The 16962-nt window shown below is 44.0% G+C and overlaps 1 protein-coding gene across 1 annotated transcript; it reads right to left on the bottom strand.

Moving 5' to 3' along the window:
• Positions 1–2744: 2744 nt before the first annotated feature.
• On the bottom strand, positions 2745–15914 carry MYL10 (myosin light chain 10). Its single transcript, XM_071575000.1, has 6 exons — positions 15849–15914; positions 13640–13715; positions 12160–12264; positions 8590–8668; positions 3748–3796; positions 2745–2843 (listed from the first exon to the last, which is right to left on the bottom strand). Exons 1-6 carry the CDS (start codon positions 15882–15884, stop codon positions 2745–2747), a joined length of 444 nt encoding a protein of 147 aa, XP_071431101.1. The 5' UTR covers positions 15885–15914.
• Positions 15915–16962: the final 1048 nt, after the last annotated feature.

Here is a 16962-nt window from a genome sequence, read left to right as displayed (position 1 = left end):
TTCCAAAAAGCCACCAAGGTTGTTCAAGGTAAATAGGTGCAACCAAGTGATTTGCTTCAAAACTGCAGTGCTCCCAAACAAACCAACTATACAGCCTGGCAGGACCTGATCTGCACTGAGGTGGCCCCATTCTCCATCCTCCCCACAGCTCCAGGCTCCTGCCCCTCTGCAGGTTTGGGGGAGCAGCTGCTCCCTGAGGATCAGGGCATGGGAATGTGGGCACTGGGAAAGTGACCTCACCAATGTCCACCAAGGCAAACCCAAAGCTGGTGATCAGCTCCAAGAGTCCAGAAAGGAAATTCAGGGAGCAAGGAGGTCTCTTCTCAGCCAGAGCCTGCTGTGTGTGTATATGAGCTCTAGTCCTGACCAGTGGGAGGCAGTGGGTGCCTCCAGGGGAAGGGGAGAGCATGGAACTGCTCAGACCTGACTCCCACCAGCCTGAGATGTCACAGAGCTGCACTGGAGGAAGTCCTGTAACAGTTACAGATGAAAAAGGACCCATCAAAACCTGTGCGTGCTTTGATGGAAAATGTGACCTCATCTTTCAGGAGCATTATCCTCCCAGGTTTTGCCCACCAGCTCACAGGAGGAAAAGTAAATCTCTCCAGATGAAAGGCCAAAGGTAAAGCCTGTGTGCCATTTCATCTAATCTTCATTCTCCTCCTGAAACCTTTAAACAGTGTAAAAACCATAAGCACTGTCTGACATCTGATGCCTGAGCGACTTCAGCTCACATTAGTGGAACAGTCAGTACTCATTTGGTCGGGTACGTGATTTTGTGGAGCTCACACAAGGTGGAATTAGACTTTGCACATGTGTTTGTGCCACAAAAGAGCATTTTCCAGACCCACCTCTCAAGAAATCTGTAAAAGAAACACCCATTTTTCGGCCCTCTCCCATCAGCAGCAGTTCTTTGCTGAGCAGAGCTGTCACTTGTCTGGGTCTGCATAAGAGCCTAAAGCAGAAGCTCATAAATCATCTTTTCTACTCTGTCACCCAAAATCTTCTACCTCCATGAGCTCAACTGCTGATCTACAACCCTGTCCCACCAGCAGTGGTCATGGGCCTGTGAAGACAAACATTCTGGACAGAAAAGAGCCATTGTGTGAAACAGGGATAAGAACTGGGCTTGTGCAGGACAGCTGAGCTTCTGAGCCTTGGGGTGGCAGAAGAGGTCATGTGGACTCTTGCATGGCATGAGGTTTGCTGAGTCTCCAGAGCCCAGTCCAGCTGCACATCATGTTTGACCACAAATTGCTTCCAAGGTGGCAAGAGGTGCTAAAGCCCTCTGCACATCTTCAGCAAGAGTCATGCAAGTAAAGGCTGAATTCTGCTTCTGGCTGTGGCCACTGGTATTTTTAAGAGAGATAATTACCAGTAGAAACAATTGGGGATCAACTGGTTACAGGAGAAAAGCGTTGCTGGCAGAGGAACAGGCACAGTGTCTCTGCACTCTGGGCCAAGGGGAGGGATTTATTTCAGGAGCTTTCTGCCTGCTAAGAGCCTCCTCATTCCAGTTGTTCTCTGTTACTGAAGTTCACTGAGTGCAGGTTTTGCTGGACCAACAGAAAATGCAAAAATAGAATTCCTGTCCCTCCTGATGAGGACAGAATTCAACATGTTGCCCTCAAGTTCTCCTTGCAAAGGCTGAGATGGAAACAGAAAACAAGTGGCTTGTTGCTCCCTCTCAGAGTCTCTGGGGCTGTGGGGCCAGAACTCTGATGCACCAGGAAGGCATTTTCATGAGCTGTTAGAACAGCACCAGCCTGTTTTCCTTTGGCTGCACCATCCCTGTGACTCCCACACAATATTCCACACAGGCAGAACATGCCCAATTCCTAGAAGTCTAAACACAAGAAACTGTGGCCCATTTTAGAAACTGGGCTGATCTTGCATTGTTAAATAGTCTGTATTCCTGTGTCACCCTGGGCTGTGGTTCCTGAGTTCCTCTCTTTGGCCCCACACTTGATGATCTTTGGCTAAACACGTCCTTCCAGCGTGTGCCTCACCTGTAACACAAGGATAGTGGCCCAAGTGTGAGAGTTCAGGAGTTATTGGTATTTCATGGACAACCTCCCACACATAAAGATGCCTCTGAAGGGGGAAATTCATTACTCCTGGTTTCTAAGTGTACTCAGGTAAATTTTACTGTGAGAGAAATAGCCAATAATCCACCATTTCTGTTCTCTCTCACTAAACCAAATGAGTCAAGTGGTTTATAAAACTGACCCCATCCCTGAGCTGGAGAGGGCATATTGAATATTCACAAGGGCTTAAGATTGTTTTATTTACACTTTCATTGCTGGGGGCTGTGAAATGGAACATGAGTCTATTTACCAGATAATCTTCCTGGTGCAGTAAGTTAGAGGATTTCTCAATTAATACGTGGAGCCTGTGTATGAAAGACAAGAGGTTAAGCAACACTGCAGTGCCCAGTGGCCCATCTGGTGAACATTAAGTTTGTCAATAAATCACAAAAGCACCAGTTCATCAAGAAAATTCCATTTCAATCCACTGACAGGGAAAATAAAAAGGATGGGTGAAAAACCTCACAAAACTGGTATTTTGATATTTTATAAAAACAGGAGCATTAAATAATTTTAATCTAATTTCAATTGTTTTATTGGTTCTGTTCTAGTGACCACATGGCTTCCCATACTGGGTGTTTAGCCCTTTGTCTTGCACATCAAAGCATTATGAAATAACTGGGTGCATCACCACAGCAGAGGCTCCTCTCTTTGCTCTCAGTCTTTCTCCTCCCCATGGGTGATAACATAACAGAGGTTCTTATAGTCGAGGTTACCAGAGACATCAGGAGGGAAAGCAGCAAACATCTGGTTGATCTGCCAAGCAAACAGGAGGTAAGTGTTACAAACCTGTGGGGCAGCAACTTGTACAGCTTCTCAGTGTCAGCCCAGGTCAGCTCCCTCCTGCCCTGATCCAGGAACTGCTATGGGAAATCATTCCTCAGGTTCAGTAAAACTGAACTAGGAATTAGAACACAACCAGTTAATAAAGTCCTGCTGGAATCCCAGCAAGATATCTATTGAAAAGGGCTCTCCCTGAACTCCAGGTGAGCCTTGGACAAAAAATGTACAGTCCAGTTTGCTGTTCTGACCAGACTGTCCAGAATATTCTACCCTGAGATCAGCTCAGTTGGTTAAAACCTGGTTGTAATAATACCAAGGCCATGGATTCAATCCCCTGTGTGGGCCATTGACTTAAGAGTTGAACTTGTTGATCCTTGTGGGTCCCTTCCAACTCAGAATAGTCTGTGATTCTGTGATTCTTGCCACAAACCAGCTCCACTCAATCTCCTCCTCTGAAAACAAAGTCCTGAACCACCCCCAGCCAGCAGAACCCATGCTCAGCCTCACACAAACCACAGTCAGTACCTCAGTCCAAACTCATTTCAGATTTCAAACCAAAGAACTCACAGAGATGGAAGCCAGATGCCAATGCCCACCCAGACCTGGTGGAGCTGCAGTAAATGCCCTGCCCAGCTGCCCACACGGCAGAACAGTGAGACACAGGTCCCTCTTCCCCTTGGAAGGGGGGCCAGAGAACCCACTGGGCTTGGATTCAGCCATGGAGCTCTGCAGAGGAGATGCTTCAGATTGTTCCTCACTCCTTGAGCTGCCACCAACCTTCTGTGGGGCTGAATTCATGCATTTAAAGAGGGGCACAGACACAGCGCTGAGCAGGAGCTGGAGCTGGAATTCTGGGTTGAATAAAGGAGCTCCTCACCTCCTCTTGGCTGAACCGGTCTGCCTGTGTCATCAGCATTTCTTTGATGCTGCTCAAAGAAAACGAAATAACCTGATTAGAGGGTGATAATGGCACATGACAATTCAGATCCAAGATCCTTCCTGAAGTTGCATGCAAGGAAATCTGTGTGACTGCATAAATTAGAGCTGTTAATCCTGACATGATACTGTAGGAGCCTTTCTGTGGGCTCCCATCAGCGTCGATGCCTCGCTCTGCCAACTTACTTCGCTTTTGTGACATTTTATGGAGGTTTAAGATTGTTTAAGGTTATTACTCTAATTGAAATACAGCGATTTTTTATGCTTATCTTCACCGAAAATGGAAGGTTTTCTCACTTGCTGTTCAAAGTTTGGATCACTTAAGACCAAAAGAGAGAATATTTTCTGTAAAATCTGAGGATGAAAGGAATGGAGCATGAAATGAGAAAGAGGACTTGAAAGAGAGCTCCAGCAGCTATTCCAATCATCATCTGAGAAGGCCTTTGTTTGCCTGCAGCCATTCCCAGAGGAGCTGTGGCACTGCTGAGACCTGTTGGATGTCATGGTGCAGGGTCCTGAGCTGCAGTTACAGCCCTGGAACAGGGAGCTCATCCCACACACACTCTGCATCCCATGCAACTACATCAAAGGGAGCGTTCTGGGGGCTGACTCTCAGCTGACTTACCCTCTGGTTCAAACCCTTTGTGGGAAGGCAGTGGAGCATGTGATTTTTTTTACCTGGGTTTACAGGTGAGCAGAAAGGCCAGGAAGATGATTTCTGTTTCTAGTCTCACCCCCTGAGATAAAATGTCTTTATTTCTCCCCCAGTTCCTCCATGTGCTCCAACATCCACCACTGTGGACTCGGTTCCATCACCAAACATCCCTTTCGTTGCTCCCCTAATTTCCCCTCCCTGCAGAATTGCTGCATTAATCTCACAGTTTGCATTCACACTGAAGAGGCAGAGTTGTCTCCTTTTGTTACTACCAAAGGTATTTATACATCATCACAAGTTTTTCTAGATCAGCAAAGCAAACTCTAAAGCTGTGATAACAGATGAGCAGTCGGTTGTACAAAAACAAAAGCTGAAGCAAATATAGAGATCTGGTTTGGTTTGTAGGTTTGAAAACAAAAAAAGCTTCTTTTTTGAAGAATTTGTTGTGGGAGAGTGAGAGCAACAGCTCTTCTGAAAGCAGCCCCTTCTGCTTTTTAAATGGAATATTTATTTCTCCTTCTTAAAGGGAATATTTAAAACTAACTATGTGGAAGAGAAATCATGCCTGAACAGGAACATTTCCACATTCACCTACTGTGGGTGCAGATCTGGCAAAATAGTCAACCTTCCCTTTCTGCTGCCATACCCTGTGCCCCCCAAGTGGGAAAAGCCACCCAGATGGAAGTGTGGTTTGGATGGCAAAGCTCCTGAGCTCTCACACAGGTTATTTTTTCCCTTTCTGTTGATAGGAATTGCTCATTTGGAAGCCCAGAAAGGGAAAACTGGAAAAAAAAAAGAAAAGAAAAAAAAGAAGTTTCTGGGAAATGAATAAGGATTTTACCCACCAGGACAAGTGTGAAAATACCTGTGCAAGTTTTGGGAAATGCTCCTAAGTCACACACAGAACTTAAGCTACTGTTTATATTTTTTCTGCATTAATTCACCCTTCTCTTTCCTTAGCAAAGTTTCTTCATCTCTTTGTCTCAGATTGCTGTTTGTGTTTGTTCCCCTGACCATTTGGGCTGTGACTTCATGTTTGATGTTGAACTCTCAACTGATGAGTGGGTGCCAGAGCAGAGCTCAGTGTCCTCAGCACACACTGATTATTGGATATCTGTGCATGGGGCAAACAGCATCAGAAAATGGAAATAAGAATGTGACCCAGGAAGGAGCTTGGGGAATAGGAGGAAGCACTGCCAGCAATTTTGCAGAAGTCACAGATAAACTTCATGGCAAACAGGACTGAATTAGAAAGAGATTTGGGCACTGTCTTCCCTTCACATGTTTAAAGTATTTAGGGGAAAAGATCAGATATCTAATTATAATCTTCTGAAGCACAGCCCAGTAGGCTCTGGCACACTCACCAGGAAGAAGGACTGGCTAAAGGATCTATGCACATTTTCCATTATTTATTTTATAGGGAAACAAACACTCACAATTTCCAAAGCCAGAAATGATGCACTCTTTTCTTTGCATATCTTTTCTTTATAAAGACTATTTGCTTCTCAAAAATACCCCCAAACCCAAACCAAGCCCAAAGTCTTCTGCTTGCCTTGACATAGGAGTCTAAATGTTATCTCTTTTCCTGACATCAGTTCCTTCCAAGTTACAAACACCTTGCTGCATTCTGATGTTTTCAGAACCTTTCTTAGAATTATCTGTGAAATCTCCAGGACATTTTGGTTTTCCACTGGATTTGCCCTTTCTCCAGTGGTGTCTTGGAGCAAAACAGGTGAGCTGAAAGGAGCAGAGCTCCACAGCCACGATGAGGAACATCCCTGGCTCAGCCAAACAGGCCTCCAAAGGTCCTCTTTCATCTCCCTGGGTCCATTTCCATCTGAGAAGTTTTGTTGGCACCAGCACGAGGCAGAGTTGGGGTTGGCCTGACTCACTTTGCCCCAGGAGTGGCATTTGGGAGTGAATCATCCAACCTTTCCAAGCCCTTTGCCAGTTCACACCAGCTGGGAATGCCACCAACAGCATTTTCTCTTTTTGACATCATGCTCTAGGAAGGGCTTTATGTGTGGGATAATGATGCAGACAAACAAAGTCTGTCACTGAATTTGGAAGTAAGTTCTAAACTCCTGGAGCTTCTGGAAAGGTTAGAAGACTCCATCCCAGCTACCATCAGATGGACCAAGTGAGTCATTTCCAGACTGGAGGTGAAAACACACAGAGGGAACAGACATTAAAATCCCCAGAAGGATGTTAACCCCATGAACATAAAAAGAAGTTCTGATTAAAAGGTCAGCATGGAGAGAAACACTCCAGGACTTTTTAATATGAAGAAAAATTATTTATTAACACTAACATATTGAAATGGCTGCAAGAGCCAACAGAAAAATGATTTCAAAACCTTCAAATGTCTAAATTTTGGAAGCGTATGAATAGAAGTTAAACCTCAAAGACATCCACGGAATTGATTTAATGGTTTGTTCTGTAATGATCAACATTACCCTGGGGTCTAATAAGTAAACATTATGCTCTGTTGTGGTGATGAACTAAAACAATTGTCTAATGTTAGCAGTGCAGTGGGGGTGGGGACGAGGTTGACCTTTTCCATCAAGGCAAAATAAAAGTATTTCTCCCTCATCTTCATTTGGGAGTGTGATGCTGCATTCCTGATTTGCCCCGAATCCAAGGGGCTTCCAGCATCCAAGGAATGTGGAGCTGGACACAGGGTGCAGATTTTGTATGCAGGATATTGTTACAGACAGTGGTGAGAAATAGAACATTTCATGGGATTTGTAGGATCAGAAGTTGGTGTTCCATGGCTGTGATTTCACTGCTGTGTGATCTGGCCTGTCTGGCAACAAACTACATTTACTCTGAGTGTTTGAGTCCCTCTGATGGGATCCTCTGAGTGTTCTTCTCAAGCTGGTTGGATCCTGTTAACCCCAAAACTGTCAGGACAACCCTCTATTCCTTCTGCTTGTTTGGTACATCCACTTGTGTTTTGATGAGTTTGGAAGGTCTTAGTGAAGAGACCATCTCTTTGCTGTTGTTTTGCACACCTTGGCATGAGTCTCACACCCCCTGGGGACTGTCACAGAGCAGCATGTTGGAAAAGGAAAGGAATCCTGTGAGTGAGTTTTGTGTTCTCAGCTGATTTTCACAAGACATCACCAAGTGCAGATATCACAGAAACCTCCCTGGGGTTCTGGTCAGAGGGTCTCACAACATCTGCAGCATTCACTGAGGCAAATACAATTCTGAAACTTGAGGTTCCCTAATAAATTTCCTATACAGACCATGCTTTATAAAATCTACCTGAAATTGCTGCTGCAATGAAAGGACAGAGCCCCAAATTCACCATGAACTGAAGCACATGCATCAATCTAAATACATAAAACATTTCTCTGGGGCCACAGGTCAGACCTCCTTGTCCACTGCCCTGATTTGATGTGATTTATCTCCCTCACCTGAAGTCCTGACACGCTGTGCAAGGAGGGTTTATATTTGTGCAATTAGCACTTAAAGTCTTTTTACAGTGCTTTGTTGGGCAACAGGTTATGAATATAAATTAGGTCCTGTCTCCTTATTTAAAAAATAGCCATATTGATAATAATTACCAGATTATTAATAGTATTACTTGGTTTGGCTCCCACCACAGCTAGTGGGGTCTTACAGCACATTATTGGCTAGAAGCAGAAGGCTCAAACAAGAAACACATAAACAGGAAATGTCCTGCACTAAACCCATGTCCCAGAGTTAATTAAATTGATCACTTTTTTAAGAGGGGAGTAGCTTTCCCATTTCAGTCAAGCACTCTGAGAGTCAGGCACCAGACCTTCCTTTCATTTTACATGTGCAGTTAATCTACAAAGAGTCATGTGTTGATTTACATCCAGACCTTCAAAAAAAGGCTATCTAATGGCCTACATGTGATGGTGTTTCCGTTGCCTCTCGCAGTCTCTGCAGACAATACATCCCTTTTTGGTGTACAAATACATTCATGCAACAGCCCAGGCTTTAAACTCCACCTTCCAAAGCTAAATATTCCTCTGCCTGACAGTTCCTCTGTCTCCAACAATACCATGAAAAAAATACAGCTTTTAAGCAGTTCTTTAAAACGATGCAATTATTATTATTGTTGTTACTCTTCTAAAGGATCTGAAATCAACTTACTAATCTGCTTTTATGCGACCTTTCCCTTCCGGGTCGAAAATCTTAAAGGCATTCAGGATGGTTTCTTCTGGGTCTGTGCCTGCAATTAAAGACATGGAATTCAGAAGCCTGGATGGATTTCTGGAGCTGCTCAACACTGGCTAAGTAATTGCACTCCCTGGAAAACAGTGCAAAAGGGAGAATTCTGCAGTTGTGGGTTGGAAGACAAAGGTTCCTTAAGTCGGCAGCATTTGTCATGTCAGATAAACAATAGAGGTGAAGAGTTCAGTGCTCAGAAGCTTAAAAATAATAACTCATATCTATTCTATGTCTGCAGGAGAGAAAACTTCCAGGAACTGGTCTCCAATATCAGTACCCAGAGGATTAGTGGCTTTCAGAAATGAAAATATAACAAACTGTTTCCCTCACTGGCTTCCTTTAATCTTGTACAGTGCGTTCCTTGTAAAAGCACTTTTTGATGTTACTTGTTCTTCACTGCATAGAGAAGAGGTTCCCTCCCTCACTAAAGGAAATGGAGCTCATCATAAAAGCCAAATGCCAATGGAATGCAATGGCAAAAGGATGATCAGTGTAAAATGGTGATCTGCACTTATTTCTCCTTAAACATCTCCTCATCAAGGGCTGCTTATAGAAACAGGATGGTTTAAAGCACTAAACTGTGGCTCCAAGATTTTACTTCTGCTCTTAGCTGGGCCACAGATTTTTAGTATGAGTTTAATATCCCTGTCCCTCTGTCCCCAGCAGTAAAAGGATAGCAATGGTTTTCATACAGAATCACAGAATCCCAGACTATTCTGAGCTGGAAGGGACCCACAAGGATCATCGAGTCCAACTCTTAAGTCAATGGCCCACACAGGGGATTGAACCCATGACCTTGGCCCTTCCTTCCATGTATTTAGACTGGAAAAAATTCGTGTCAGAAACTCCCTTTCACAGCACCTTAATGCTGGCTGGGGCTCCTGACTGTGCTGGGATCCATCCTGCAGATCCTGAGCGCACCCTCAGTCAGCTCACCCCACTCCAAAGGACACACTAAATACTCTGTTTCTGACTATCCCTCAACATTTCAAAACATTATGGTTGTACATTTAACACAAATCTTTACAACTGCAGGAAACCAAATTCACAAGCAAGTCAACCAACCCACAGACAAGTAAAGCTGCTTGGCAAACTGAAACACTGAAAGAGTGATTAAAAAGGGATGTAACACAAAGAATTGCAGATCCAAAGTTCATTTCAAAGTTTGGCAGAGAGGGAACCCAGCCAAGGTTCCTGCTCCAGTGGCTGCACGCACTCCTGGAGTTCTTTGTTCAACAGATTCCATAAGGATTGGTGCTGTCCTGGTGGATACAGCAGCAAAAAACCTCGGCCTCTCCAGCCTCCTCCTTATCATGCACTGGCCATGGGGATTCTTTTGCCAAGCATTCAAACTGCAGAGAATCTGTGATCAATACAAAGAGCATTGGTGTTTAATGAGTGTTTTGATTGTCCCATGAAGAGAAGCTCCCCCAGCTCCGAGGAGAGCTCTGCATTTTAAGTGCTCACTGCTGTGGGGGGGATTTTTTTTCCCCTCACTGTGTTTTACATTTTCTACTCTGTCATATCCTTGGACTCTGGCTTTGAAGAGAAGCAATGCAGCAGGCATTCTTTATTGATTAGCTGGTAAATAAAGTGGTTTCTTTGATGTGCGGCATCTCTGCTTTCTGTACAAATTGTATTATTCCGACTCCCTGTAGAAGCAGCTCCATGTGGTTGGCATTAACATAGACCGAGTTTTGTTAGCTGTTCATCTGGCATCATAATCTCAATATTCAAAGCTAAAGCTCATCCTGAAAATCCCAGCTTCCCCTTTATGACACAAATCAATTATAGCACAACAAATTTTACTTAGAAAGCACCTTTCACCAAATTCTCTGAGTGGTACTTAGCTAATAAAGAGTGTTGCAAAATTGCCATATCCACTTCCTCCAGCCCTTTCTCCCTTTCTAATTGCACTACAAAGGCTCTTCATCCCAATTAGTTTTGATTGGGAATGTGCAGGCTTTTGGCTGTGCTTCCTTTGCATGACAAACCCAACCAGAAGGGCATGACAAGCACAGCTGTGATTTTCCCTTCCCCAAATGGAACTGAAAAAGCCCCTCCTCCTCTGCCAGTGGCCAACAGGAAACCTGCAGACAAGAGGGTTATGCTTTGCCATTCACCTTCCTGTGCTGGCTCTGCTTTTGGGCCACACAATTGGCAGGGCCAGAGTCCTTGGCAGCTCCAGCAACCCTGAGGGACGAGAGGGAAGAGGGGAGAGGAGGAAGAGCTGGTTTCTGTGCTCTCTGACAACATCACAAATGGAATGGGCAACAAACAGTCACATGTCTCAGGAGGAAGATCATGGAGGAGGCCACTCCCTACTCTGCCAGGAGACACCTGCAATGGAAAGGTGGGGGCACCACATTTGTCAAGACAGGCTGATGTCTGGGTAATAAAATCCCCTCCTCTGTGTCAATCCACAGCCTTCTCCATCACCTCTCATGCTTCCCAGACTTGCTGCTCTCTTTAGCAGGAGTGTATTTCTTTGAGGACTGACTACAGGAATTCTTTCTTTCAGGCCTCCCTGTTTTCTATTCCAAGCATAGAAAGCCTTTCACTGGAACTGTAAAACCAGAGTCCAGCAACAATACAATAAATGCTTTTAAAAAGACAGGACAGGATTTTTCAGTTTTTCTGTTCACTAGTTATTGTAACAAACTTCTGGAATGTGCTTGGCTGAGGCCAGCCTTGCTCTGAAGGCTTTCACCTTTCCCAAATGGATGTGGGAAGGTGATGGTTTCTCTTGGCCTCACACCCCTCTCTTGCAGTTTCTATGAACAGCAGAAGGGAGAGGACTAAACTACAAGCTCACAAAACAAATCTAGTGCCCACATTTTCTGAACTCCCCACAGTGTTCCCTATATATTCTGTAGTAAAATCCCTCTTTCTTATCATTGTAAATCCACTGAGATTGAATTATTTCAATTTGTGAAACCTTCACCTATTGGCAAAATCACTGTTGACCTCAAGTGACACCAAGGCTGGTGTAAAACTAATACAGAGAATAGGGAAGCTCCTGTTCTTCCTCATGCCCTGGAACTGCAAGGGGGATGCAGGGATCATGTTTGCTTAATGAGCCAAAGGAGTGCAAAAAGGGGGTGGGTTTTTTTAGTAATACTGGAAATACTTTCAAACCAGCTAACACTGGGAGTGCCACCACTGTAGCACGAGGAACTGACCTCAGCCTGGGAAGCTGCTGGTGGTGAGTAACTCACCTGCAATGTGCTCCAGGCTGCTGGGCTTTCATTGCCTTCTGGACCTCAGCTTAGCACTCTCATCTTGGCTTGTGTAAGCCAAAGCACACCTTTGAATTGTCCTCTGGACCGTCCCTGAGCCTTTCATTCCTCAGCTCTGTCTGCAAAGGTGCAGATCCCTCCTTGCCTTTAAGCCTTGTTCTGGGGATACATGAGGATAATTTGCAAGGTGCTGAGATCTTGCAGTGCTGAGGAGCTTTGACAGATACCTCTCCAATGCCCCAGAGGTGCTTACCTTTCAGCTTTTCCCCAAACATGGTGAGGAAGACAGTGAAGTTAATAGGACCTGGCGCCTCCTTCACCATGTCTTCAAGCTCTTCATTCTTGACATTCAGACGACCTGCAGCAAAGATCATTTTTCATAATAAATCACAAATTGTGTTTCAAAAAACCATTCCCATTCATCTCCTCCCACTGGGGAGCCCAGGGCTCTGTGCAACTGTGCTAATAACATGGTAGAACACAACTCCCTAATACCCCAGTAGAAAAGAACTTGGCAGAGCTGGCTCTGAGATCAAAGGGTGACTGGAAGAGTAAGGAGGATAAATAACACAGACATGGCCAGCAGTGGACAAGACAAGGGGCACTCCAAATAAACTCCTTTTGGGTTTTGTTTTGGTTTTTTTACCTCAGGTGAAATATGGGCTCCACTGATGTTAATATAGCAGAGATCAAAGTGATGAAGTGAATCCAAGGGCTCAGTCTTTGCCCTCCTGTTTATTGAGACACCTCAGTGAGCAGAGGGCAGGTGGAGGAGCTGAGCAGTCATATCCCTTCCCAATCCTTGTGCAGTCCATTGGTGGGGATTTAGACCCTGGCAGCCCTTCTCAAGTGGAGGGGTAATTTGCAGTAACTTTACTTTATAGGCATTGAAGGGCTCCACTGAAGAGGGAAGATACCAGGACTTGGCCTTAAGAAATAAATATTTCAGGGTAACAGTAGCTACAGGCCAAAGTTTGCAAACCTCATTGTCACAATAAAGAGTTCAGGAGCTTCTGCTCCTCACACTGACTCTGCTGGCGTCTGATTCCACCCCGGGGAGCACTAAAGATTCTTATCAAACTCGTTTTAATAAGCTCCAGATGGCAAAATCCCAAATGCCTACATCACTGCTCAAGCCTCAGATGTTGCAAGGAAGATCAGACTCCAGTTTTGGGATCGTGAGCATTTCAGTTTTTCCTGTCCTTGGGAAGATTTGCTCTAATCTGCTTGGCATTATCAGGATTTTGATAGGCATGGAAGGGACAATACCCAGTGTCATGCCCTGCACATTTCACCCCTCATGAATGCACAGAACCTCACATGAAGGCCTTCTGCTTTTGTGTGGGCAGAGGGGCAGCCAGCCCATGGCAGCAGAGCTAATCAGGGGATATTCCATGGCTCCCAGATGAAAAAAGTGCAGCCTGGGAAGCCTGGCTTCAGAGGCAAATCAGAAATGCCTGGCATGGGCTCCTGCTTGGGTGGGCTTGTTCTGAAACAGTTGCAGGGGTGGGATCAGGACTCTTCTCAAGGAGACTGCCCAGGAGACATCCCAGCTGGAGCTCTGGTGAGGCAGCGACTACCATGAGGAGGGAGGTCAAACTGGACAGGTTTCCTTTGGCCTTCTTGTATCTCATTACTTCCCTCAATGTAATTGTAATACAAACCTTTCTTAGGTGTTTGAAGCTGCATTTATCTCAAGTATGGAATTATTGGGTTTAATTATTACAGTTTACCTAGTGCAGCAAACGTGTCTCTCAGGTCTGCCTTGTCAATAAAGCCATCCCTGTTCTGGTCCATGATGGTGAAAGCCTGTGGGAAGAGAAAGGCACATGGTGTGAGTGTTGGGGATCACTGAGTTGGCCCCAATGATCTTTGTGGGTCTCTGCCCACTCAGCATCTCCTGTGATTCTGGGAATTGCCATTACCAGTGCACAGGGCAGTGCTGCCATCACACACACCAGTTCAGGGGCTGGGAGATTCCTCCTGTAAACCAGAATATTTCACTTCCTTTGATTCCTCTACATCATGCCACCTCCTTGCACTTCCCTCACTTCCAACACATTACTGTGTCTTGGCAAGGGGCTTAATTAAAGCCCCCCAAACTGTTCCTCACTAAATTAATGCTCAGCTCAGCATGGAGCTGGGCTGGAGCCAGTGCTGGCAGCTCCAGCCACTCGGGCCTTAACCCATCAGAGCTGGAATTTGGGAGGTTTAGGCAGGGAAGAGGCTTCAGGCAGAGGCTGCTCTGTGTGTTTGTGCCTTCCCCACACCTCATTCTGAGGGCAGCAATCATATTCTGTAAAGCTTTTCATTTCTGTAGATATCTCTGCTACCAACTCCTTCTGGGCCTTAGAATGACCCATCATACAGAGAGCTGAATTTCCAAAGTACAGAGAATTGCAGGTTCCACAGGATAATTCATTTGAAGGTTTTTTCCCCTTTCCAATAAACTGTATCCTTGAGACAATATTGTGGTGCTTTCCCTTCTCTGGAGAAGGTTTGTTTTAAATGGTGACCCCCCAAAATTTGGGAGCAAAACAGGAGCAAACATGAAGGGCAAGCTCAGAGAGGACAGGAAGAGCATTGGGTATTGTAATGGGTGAACTCCAAATAACACAACAGCAGTGCTGAAACATTTCTGGGGAGTGGGTTGGAATCTCTAGATAAAAATGTTCTCAGCAAAACCAGCTTTTCAGAAATGCTTGTCCCCATTGTGGACACAGCGTGGTCTTGGGTTTCACTGCCCCACTGCACTGCCTCGTGCCACTGCTCTGCCATCACCCCCCAGATGTGCTCCAAGGATTATCTCCCTTAGAGTTGATCAAACATGGCTTTCTGTCCAGTTCTTCTGTTTGTTGGTCCTTCTTCACACAGTCATCCTCACAGAAATTAAAATGGGGTTCACAGGATGTGGAGAAGAGGCAGGAGAAAAGTGTTAACACATTCCCATTAACTGTGGAGGGTGATTAGTGGTTCTAATTCATTTAGCTGGGCCATATTCCCAGTCCTTTTCTTGGGGATTAGCCTTGTCCACCCCTGAGCTTTCCTGGAGGGAATCTCCCTGGAAAGGAAAGACACATGTACACCATGAAACAGTAGACATTTATCACATTGGGAATTGCTTTGGAGATGGGAGTTAGCAAAAAATGGGGGGAAAAATGGGAATTTAAAATGACAACCCAGTCCAGAAAAGGGTGGTCTCACAGACATTCCAGAATGTCCACTCAGTGCATAAACCCATCAAAGAGGTTTTCTGTCTTTGATATGTTCCTGTTTTTATGCCAACCCATCAGATTCACCTCCTCACAGGTAACTGGTCAAAGAATCTGCAGTGCATGGAACACCAAATTCCGTGGGAGCTCAAGGATGCTTTGTTGATCTCAACATGGATTCTTGTTCTATGGACATTTGTGGAGAAAGTCACTGAGGGCTGCTTGGTATTTTCATTTCTGGTTTGTGGGCACTACTAGAAGGGCACAGAAGAATAGTTTCTATTGCTGTTGTGGAACAGACCACGAGTTAAAGCCCTGGTTCAATAAGGCATCTCTATTCAGGATAATACTGAGCACTAAGACTATTCTTATTTAAAATACCACTTTTAACTCTGGTCAAGTGTTCTCCTGAATCAGGTCCAAAGTGGTTGAGATGGTAATTTTCCTTTATTTTGGCACAGGGGCCTTAGGGTTTTCAAAGAAGTCTAGAGCTTGAAACAGAAGAGTGAGGGGCAGCAATAAGGAAAGAAAGAATGAAAGAAAGAATGAGAGAAAGAACAAACAAACACAGAAGGAAAATGATACACCAGCCAAAACCACAGAGATGATTCAGAAAACAACTGTGTGTTCTATTAAAGCAGATGGAGAATTGACTGAGGATTACAAACAAACCTGTGTTATTCATTAGCAATAGCAGGAGGCCACAGAGAACAGCAGAATAGTGACCAACCTCTTTGAACTCCTGGATCTGGGTTTGTTCAAACATGGAGAACACATTGGAACCACCTTCTACCTTTTTCTTGGCCTTTTTTGGAGCCTGTAATAAAAATAAGAAGATAAACATGTATTCTTTAGTCTGTTCAGAAAAGAAATTCCATCTGCAACAGAAGGTAAAATATATACAGTCAAGAAATGCAAGAGGATTTTGCTTTGTTATTGCAAAGTTTCTATTTCAGTCTTATGGATAGATAGATGATAGATAGATAGATAGATAGATAGATAGATAGATAGATAGATAGATAGATAGATAATTATAGATAGATAGATAGATAGATAGATAGATAGATAGATAGATAGATGATAGATAATTATAGATAGATAATTATAGATAGATGATAGATTGAGATAATTATAGATAGATAGCTAGATAGATAGATATAGATATAGATATAGATAAATATATAATGATTGATAGATAGATGGATTTATAGATAGCTAATTATAGATAGATGATTGATAGATAGAGATAATTATAGATAGATAATTATAGATAGATATAGATAGATATAGATATTATAGATAGATAATTATAGATAGATGATAGATAGATAGATAGATAGACAGACAGATAGATAGATAGATAGATAGATAGATAGATAGATAGATAGACAGATAGATAGACAGACACTCATGCAGAACTGTTTCACAATCTGCTATGTCTGGACCAACACTGACTGAAGAGATTAATCCTTCCCATGTAGAACACCTTCTCCACTTGAAGCCCATATTCTTTTACCAGCCTATGACTCTACACTGCAATACCTTAGTAGACCATGCAACATTAATATTCAAGATAGTCATCTTAAATAAAAGGGCAGGTCTGCTTTTATCACCTTTCCAGAGTCTGGAGGCTGAGACAGATTGGGGGAAGAGCTACAATGATATCTGAGAATCTCATGCTCCCTAAAAATCAGTCACAACTAGACTTCATTAAATATCTTTGAATAAGGGCCCAGCCAACTTGACTAAGACAATACAGTTCTTGTTCTGCAGTAAAGAATAAAATCTGGGATTCCTAAGGATTATAGAAGTGTTTTAACCACAGTGTTATCCTTACTTGGGGC

The sequence above is a fragment of the Pithys albifrons genome, chromosome 21 (assembly GCF_047495875.1).
Source record: "Pithys albifrons albifrons isolate INPA30051 chromosome 21, PitAlb_v1, whole genome shotgun sequence".
NCBI lineage: Eukaryota > Metazoa > Chordata > Aves > Passeriformes > Thamnophilidae > Pithys > Pithys albifrons.
The sequence above is the reverse complement of the archived record's forward strand: the minus strand, read 5'-3'. Positions and strand labels throughout refer to the sequence as shown.

Bases quoted from the DNA above. Each gene is read 5' to 3' on its own strand.
- MYL10 (XM_071575000.1), bottom strand. From the start codon at position 15,884: ATGTTTGAACAAACCCAGATCCAGGAGTTCAAAGAG. The intron at 12,265-13,639 runs GTAAACTGTAAT...TCTTTGCTGCAG, and splicing joins AGACACGTTTGCTGCACTAG to GTCGTCTGAATGTCAAGAAT. The intron at 3,797-8,589 runs GTAAGTTGATTT...TTCTTTGAGCAG, and splicing joins GGTCGCATAAAAGCAGATTA to CATCAAAGAAATGCTGATGA.